Below are 7,836 nucleotides of genomic sequence, written 5' to 3'. Positions count from 1 at the left end.
TGTCGAAGACAGCTTTTCGATGCCCTGGTGCCTTGGGGACATATGAGTGGGTGGTCATGCCATTTGGACTGAAAAACGCTGGCGCGACCTACCAAAGGGTAATGAACACCATTTTCCATGACTTTATTGAAACTTTTATGCAGGTGTATATCGATGATATTGTGGTGAAATCCCCATCGAGGGATGACCATTTAGCCCATTTAAGGAAATCCTTTGAGAGGATGAGGAAATATGGCTTGAAGATGAATCCCCTTAAATGTGCCTTTGGTGTTATTGCAGGTGATTTTTTGGGTTTTGTGGTGCATAAAAAGGGCATCGAGATCAACAAAAACAAAGCTAAAGCCATTCTCAACACAAGTCCACCAACCAGCAAGAAACAACTGCAATCATTATTGGGAAAGATTAACTTCCTAAGGAGATTCATTGCCAACCTCAGCGAGAAGACCAAATCATTTTCCCCACTTCTTCGACTTAAAAAAGAAGATGCGTTCCGCTGGGAAGCAGAGCACCAAAAAGCGTTCGATGAACTCAAAGTGTACTTGTCCAACCCACTTGTAATGGCACCACCTATAAGAGGAAAGCCAATGAAGCTGTATATCTCTGCCACGGATGGAACCATTGGAAGCATGTTGGCTCAAGAAGATGAAGATAGCAAGGAAAGAGCCATATTTTACTTAAGTAGGGTGTTGAATGATGCAGAAACTCGATACGCCATGATCGAGAAATTGTGCTTATGCTTGTACTTCTCTTGTGTAAAGCTGAAATATTATATAAAGCCAATCGATGTAATGGTTTTTTCTCATTATGATATAATAAAGCACATGTTATCTAAACCTATCTTGCATAGTCGAATTGGTAAATGGGCTCTGGCCCTAACCGAATATTCACTCACTTACGCCCCACTAAAGGCAGTTAAGGGGCAGGCAATTGCTGATTTTCTAGTAGATCATACTTTGCCTAAAGGAATTGTAACTTATGTGGGCATCCAACCTTGGAAGCTATTTTTCGACGGTTCCAGCCATAAAAATGGCACCGGAATCGGGATGTTCATAGTATCCCCAGGGGGCATCCCCACGAAATTCAAGTTTAGGATTAAGAAAAATTGCTCGAACAATGAGGCCGAGTATGAGGCATTGATATCAGGCCTCGAAATCCTGATAGCCTTTGGGGCAAAGAATGCTGTCGTAAAAGGAGACTCTGAGTTGGTAATAAAGCAACTTACCAAGGAATATAAATGCGTCAGTGAAAATCTAGCTAGGTACTACACGAAAGCTAATAATTTGTTGGCCAAATTCGACGAAGCTAGGCTAGGCCATGTTTCCAGGGTAGACAATCAAGAGGCCAATGAATTGGCACAAATCGCGTCAGGATATATGGTCGATAAATGTAGGCTAAAAGAGCTTATCGAGGTCAAAGAAAAACTAAACCCCTCTGGCCTCAACATCATGGTCATTGACAATATGACACCTAATGATTGGAGAAAGCCAATTGTCGATTACTTGCAAAATCCTGTGGGTACTACAGACAGAAAGACAAAGTACAGGGCAATGAGCTATGTCATCATGGGAAACGAGCTATTCAAGAAAAACGTCGACGGAACACTACTGAAGTGTTTAAGCGAAGACGACGCGTTCATAGCAATCTCGGCCGTTCACGATGGGTTATGTGGTGCCCACCAGGCAGGAATCAAGATGAAATGGATCCTATTTCGACAAGGGATGTATTGGCCTACTATCATGAAAGATTGCATGAAGTATGTCAAGGGGTGCCAAGATTGCCAGAGACACGCAGGGATACAACATGTGCCAGCAAGTGAATTACACTCAATCATTAAACCATGGCCATTCAGGGGATGGACTTTAGACCTAATTGGCGAAATTAACCCATGTTCTTCTAGGCAACACAAGTACATAATAGTGGCTATAGATTACTTTACCAAGTGGGTAGAGGCAATTCCTCTACAAAATGTTACCCAGGACACGGTGATCGATTTCATTCAGAATCACATAGTGTATCGTTTCGGGTTACCTGAGTCACTTACTACAGACCAAGGCACCGTATTTGTAGGCCAAAAAGTGGCATCATTCGCGGAATCTTGGGGTATAAAACTCCTAACCTCGACTCCTTACTATGCTCAAGCGAACGGCCAAGTAGAAGCGGCCAATAAAGCATTAATCTCTTTGATTAAAAAACATGTCGGTCGAAAACCTAAAAACTGGCATCAAACATTAGGCCAAGTGCTTTGGGCTTACAGGAATTCACTTAAGGAAGCTACCGGAGCAACGCCATTTCGACTAGCATACGGCCAAGAAGCGGTATTGCCAGCAGAAGTATATTTACAGTCATGCAGAATTCAAAGGCAAGAGGAAATTCCAAGTGAAGATTATTGGAATATGATGCTTGATGAATTAGTCGATCTCGACGAAGAAAGACTATTGGTGTTGGATACCTTAACCAGGCAAAAGGATCGCGTTGCTAAAGCTTATAATAAAAAGGTTAGAGCTAAATCTTTTATGCCCGGTGATTACGTATGGAAGGTTGTCTTACCAATCGATAAAAGGGATAAACAATACGGAAAGTGGGCTCCAAACTGGGAAGGCCCTTTCACAGTCGAGAAAGTACTTCTAAACAACGCTTATTCGATTAAGGAATTAGGAGGTCGAAATCGACAAATGACGATAAATGGCAAATACTTAAAAACGTATAAGCCAACGGTGCATGAAATAAACATCGAATAAGGAAGTAAAAGAGAATAAATTGCCAAACTCGAATGTTTTATTAATTAGAATGGAGCATTACAATGAGACTCAAGGAGCAAAACGTGATGATGAAGGAGTATGTTGCAGAACCAACACTTTAGTTTTCTTGTATTTAAGCTTGTTAATTCCTAGTTCCTTTATGCATTTTCCTGTCGAGATCCTCATCTCTTGTAGCTTTTGTGTTATTTTGATGTATGTGATTTCTTTGTAATTGACCCGTGCTTAATGAAATTCAGTTCTGTTTAAACCAACTCGTTGTTGTCGAAAAAGCACTTACACACGCACAACACTTTGGCAAAGCGTTTTCTCAAAAGGACCCTGAATCTAAACTTCCTTTAGTCGAACTAAGAGGATATTTGTTTACCAAAAATCCATGTAAACAGGGGGTTAGTTTATAATTATAATAAACCTATAGGGTTGATTCAGTATTTCATGAAGTCCACAATATTATTAATCAATAAATCCAAGTGTAATTTTCCTAATGCTTCATATCACTCCTGTACTTGACCCATAATTTTTTTGCTTGTACCAGAGGAAATGCCTAGTAACATGCACCGAAAATGAAACAAAATAATAAAGGGTTTCTCGATTTTGTCTGAGAAGTTATTTAAAATTACGGAACTGCCACCGCATGCAGTGGCTTGTCTGTTCCAGTAAAACAAAGATTGCTGTTATACAAAAATATGAAGACTTTGATTTTGTAAGAAGAGAAGAGAACGGAAAGTGTGAATCATCGCTGACTTACATTTCGCAAAGGTGAGCTCTATTCTCTTCCTCTTTTTTCTTTCCTTCATATCTCAACACATTAATTTAGGGTATCCATAAAATTTAGGGTGCAACCAATTTCTACAAATTCAAAATTTTCAAGTTGCTATGGGAATCAGGGATTGTAGGAGACCCAATTTGTGCCCCAAAGATTGGTGGAAGCATTTGAGATTTTTTATTTTGTTTTCAAGTTGCTGTGTGAATAAGGGATTGTAGGAAAACAATTTTTTGTGTAAGTGTGCTAGTTATGAGCAGGAGTCTTTGCATACAGTATAATTGAATACCACGTTTGTTTACAGTGCATTTCGATATGTTCCGCAGTGTTGTCAAATCGCGATCGCGGTGAGCCAAAAATCCGCTATTTCGGCCGCTAATTAGCAGCGAATAGCGCACTATAGTGAGCAATAGCGGCATCGTGATTAGCTAAAAATCTTCTATGCTATAGCGGCACTAGGCCGCTACTTGATAACACTGATGTTCCGGTACCTACATTTCATGAGCTGATTGAATACTTATATTTCCCTTGCATAACTGGATGTGTTCATTTCAGAAATTAACAAGTGGTTCAGTTATATGTTGTTCATGACTTCAAGGCTATATTTTTGTCTCTTTTGTTTGCTGATAGAGACTGATGAGAAGAGTAGTGTTTAGACTGCATTATCTCTATGCAATCAGAATGTAATAGGTTATCAATTGAAAGAAAACGGAAAATACACAAGAGGATATCCTCACTCCCTTGCCCAAGCTGAAGTCAAAAAGTTCGCAATGATTCTCCACACACCCCTTCTCTTTCCTATACTACCGTCTCGCACCCGCCCTTTCTCCTCATGAGTTCTCTTTTCATTGCCCCTGCATTCTAACTCACTCATCTTTGGATCCCTCACCACATGTCAGATTCTTTTTCCTTCTCGAATATCCTTTCCATATCTCCGCTTCCGGTTGACCTGTTGTGCGGTAATTCCTCATGTCCCACCTCATCCGTCCCAATAGTTCTCCGTGGGGCGGAACCAGAAAAATTGGAATTGGGAGGGGGGGCGCAACATTTAATACAATCAGCAAAATTAGCAATCCCTATTTGAAGACACAGTATAAAATATTAAATGGGGTGAATATAACACTTGAATACAGCAATATTAAGGAAGTGTTTTCTCTTCAGGGAAGCGGCTATCCCATTTTATTAGCACCTAGTTCTGTCCCTGAGTCCTGTCATTTCACACTCTAAACTGAAAATTAAGCATTGAGCTCCTTTTTGATTTTTACCTTGGGACGGCTTCGCTTTTTGGTTTTAGGCAAACAAGCTCTTCATATTAGTGCAGAACTTAAATATTGTAACAGGGACATACATTTTGTTCAAATTATTATTTTCAACATTATTGTTTTAGACATTAGTCCTTCTAACCTTAAATGTTTAATGTTTGTCATTTTTCAGATGAATCTAAACGAGGATGACAAAAGCTTTAAGAATAAGATCAAGCAGCATGAAAATAACATTACGTTCCTTACTTATAAATCAAACCACTTAACTGAATCTGTACTTGATTTACAAGGTATGTCCAGAAATAACTTTTTTACTTGTTTTTACCTCATGGGAGTGATTAGAATTTATGATTAACCAGACACAAATTAGTACAGCGTCGAATCATTACTCATGAGTTGAGATCCAGTTTATCTAAGTATTTCCTCTGTAAGTTACTTCAACATTATGGCTGATGAGCTTTTTTAGTGAGTCTTGGAAGGTACCATTCAGCTACTGTAATTTTGTCAGAGAGTAAAAATGGTTCCTCTCATACTGAAGAGGAAACAATGGAACAGATATTGAAGAAAGAGAGCTCGGCTGCTGGCATATTTTGTTGGTTAAAAGCTAATGCTCAGACATCAAATTTAGCACTTGCAAAGGATGCTGTCGGTGTTGTGGCAACCCTTGCCAAGGTTGAGAGTGAGGATCTTAGCAGGTGAATATTATTTTTTTTGCCCAAATTTCACATCCGTTTGGCCATTTGGCTACAATCTTGATGTGGCCAATAATTCCTATAGTTTCATATCATTTTCCGGATCTTGGAATATGAATAATAGTTCTTTTAATGTAACCATTAAATACATCGTGCAAAATTGCGTACCACTTATGTAACATAACCTGTGAAGTTTCCAAATACATTAGTGCTAGTGTAAATCTTTAAACTTGTCTAGCATACTCCAATTTTTTCTAGTTTATTTCTCCCTAGTTTTATACTAGCATAGTCATGAAAAATTCGCCACTATTAAAAAAACTGACCATTGTGTCTAAATACAGGATCCTTTCTGAGTATTTGGGTTTGGAGACTATGCTTGCAATCGTCTGCAGTACTTATGAAGGTGTTAATGCATTAGAGAAGTATGATCAAGAAGGCATGATAAACTCCAATGTTGGTTTGCATGGAATTGGAGCTTCAATTGGAAGAAAAATAAACGGCCGATTTGTTGTCATATGTCTTGAAGATTTAAGGCAAGTTTGATATGTGCATTATGTAAGTTTTTCACACAATAGAATCATGTAGAGAGAGATACACAAAAGACCTTTATTTAGGGATAAATTTGTGGGCCTTTGCAGGGATTTTTTTTATATCACTCGCTTCATAAGACATGTGAAAAACTCAGCATTATAGGTTCATATACAATTTAGAAGGAAACTGAAGCTCTTTGATTATAATTTTTAAAGCACTTTGCACTTATTTTTATTTCAGACCATATGTTGGAGGTTTTGTAGCCGGCGACCCGCAAAACAAGCTGCATCTTCCAAAACCAACATTACCTAATGGAGAGCGCCCGGATGGGTTTATTGATTATGCAGTGAACATGCTCCATTTGGAATCAAACAAACTATCTTTCGTGACTGCCAGTGGGTACGGTCTTAGAGAGACACTGTTTTATGGCCTTTTTTCTCGCCTACAAGTATATAAAACCCGGGATGAAATGCTATTAGCTCTCCCATGCATTACTGATGGAGCCTTGTCATTAGATGGTGGGATGATTAAGAAAAGTGGTATATTTGCTCTTGGTAGCAGGTCAGTGCAAATTAACTTCTATCTTTTTTAATGCATGCTTTATTTACATGATTCTCTGTCTTTTTTTACTCCTTCCTGATGGCTTTTTTTTCAAGAAAAGTTAATTCCTTGATTTTAATAACTTGAATCAAGTTTATTCATTAAATATAGCCAGAAACATGTAAAAGACCTATGAAAAAAGAAAACAGAAGATAGAGGTGCACTCTAGCATAATTTCCAAATAAATAGAGGTTTTAATTGACTTATTTTCTCCGCATTTGACAACTTGTCCTATGGCCATTTATTGTTCCTCTCTGCATTCTTCTCCATCGAAATATATTACTATAATCAGATGATTGAGTTGTGATTTTTTTTTTATCTAATCATCAATGAAACTTGTCTGGCTGTAGGGAAGATGTAGAGGTGAAGTTTCCATTAATTACTGGAGAATCTGATGTACCTCTAGACTATATAGAAGCTGAAGATGAGGTGAGGCAGCTGAAGTGGATAAACTCTAAACTTGCTGCTGATATACATAGAGAGCAGCAATTGTTGGAGCTTAGAAAGGGCAACTTCACTAGCCAAGCCTGAAAAGTTATTTAGAGAAAACTTGGATAATTTGTTGGTTAGAACTTTGAGTTTTTTCTTGGAATTTCGTTTGAGATGCTAACTCTTTATTTAGTCATGTCCTAACAAAACATGGGTGGATGGATCATGGATTAGCTACTACCGTGCTTGTAGAATGGTGCTAAAGAAAAGGAAAAATCAGTGGTGTACGAAAGGGTTAAAACAAAAGCTAGAAAGGTTGATTGAGGGGTCATTCTATTTTCTTTTTCTAGTAATAGCAAAACAATATTTTGAAAAAGTAAAAGAAAAAATTATTTTCATATTTAAAAATATAAATGAGCTTAATTTAATTATTTCAAAATGAAAAATAAATATTTTTATTTTAGTTGAATTGCATTTCTGGCTTCCTTAGTTTTGGCATACGTGTGATTTTGGGTTTTGACCATGGCCAAATGTACCTTTGAGTTTTGGGATCGCTGCAAAGTCCACCTAGGGTCGAACTTGCCGATGCTTCTTTCCCAATTATGATATCATGGATCGGTTCTTTGTCATGAAGCGAGAGAATTGAATGAACCTAATTGTGTGTCTTTAACGATTTACTTAGCTCCGCCATGTCGGTAAGTTACCGACAACCAAGGTTGTTGGTATTCTATGCCTATGAGTTGTCAGCAACTTTTTTCCGACAAATCTATTACACAAGAGCATAACTGTTAGTAATCCGCCAA

General features: G+C 38.1%; 1 protein-coding gene across 1 annotated transcript; it reads left to right on the top strand.

Annotated features, from left to right (window-relative positions):
• The first annotated feature begins 3,381 nt into the window (after nucleotides 1–3,381).
• Nucleotides 3,382–7,325, top strand: LOC130731406 (protein DEFECTIVE IN MERISTEM SILENCING 3-like). The gene is made up of 6 exons (XM_057583695.1): nucleotides 3,382–3,515; nucleotides 4,954–5,071; nucleotides 5,248–5,476; nucleotides 5,815–6,006; nucleotides 6,245–6,565; nucleotides 6,955–7,325. Exons 2-6 carry the CDS (start codon nucleotides 4,954–4,956, stop codon nucleotides 7,133–7,135), a joined length of 1,041 nt encoding a protein of 346 aa, XP_057439678.1. The 5' UTR covers nucleotides 3,382–3,515; the 3' UTR covers nucleotides 7,136–7,325.
• The last annotated feature ends 511 nt before the right edge of the window (nucleotides 7,326–7,836 follow it).

This window comes from Lotus japonicus, chromosome 1 (assembly GCF_012489685.1).
Source record: "Lotus japonicus ecotype B-129 chromosome 1, LjGifu_v1.2".
Lineage (NCBI taxonomy): Eukaryota > Viridiplantae > Streptophyta > Magnoliopsida > Fabales > Fabaceae > Lotus > Lotus japonicus.
This window is presented reverse-complemented; position numbering and strand designations above follow the sequence as displayed.

Excerpts from the sequence above, each read along its gene's own strand:
- LOC130731406 (XM_057583695.1), top strand. The coding sequence starts at position 4,954 with ATGAATCTAAACGAGGATGACAAAAGCTTTAAGAATAAGATCAAGCAG. Across the intron at positions 5,477-5,814 it reads GAGAGTGAGGATCTTAGCAG|GATCCTTTCTGAGTATTTGG; the intron begins GTGAATATTATT and ends GTCTAAATACAG. Across the intron at positions 6,007-6,244 it reads ATATGTCTTGAAGATTTAAG|ACCATATGTTGGAGGTTTTG; the intron begins GCAAGTTTGATA and ends TTTTTATTTCAG.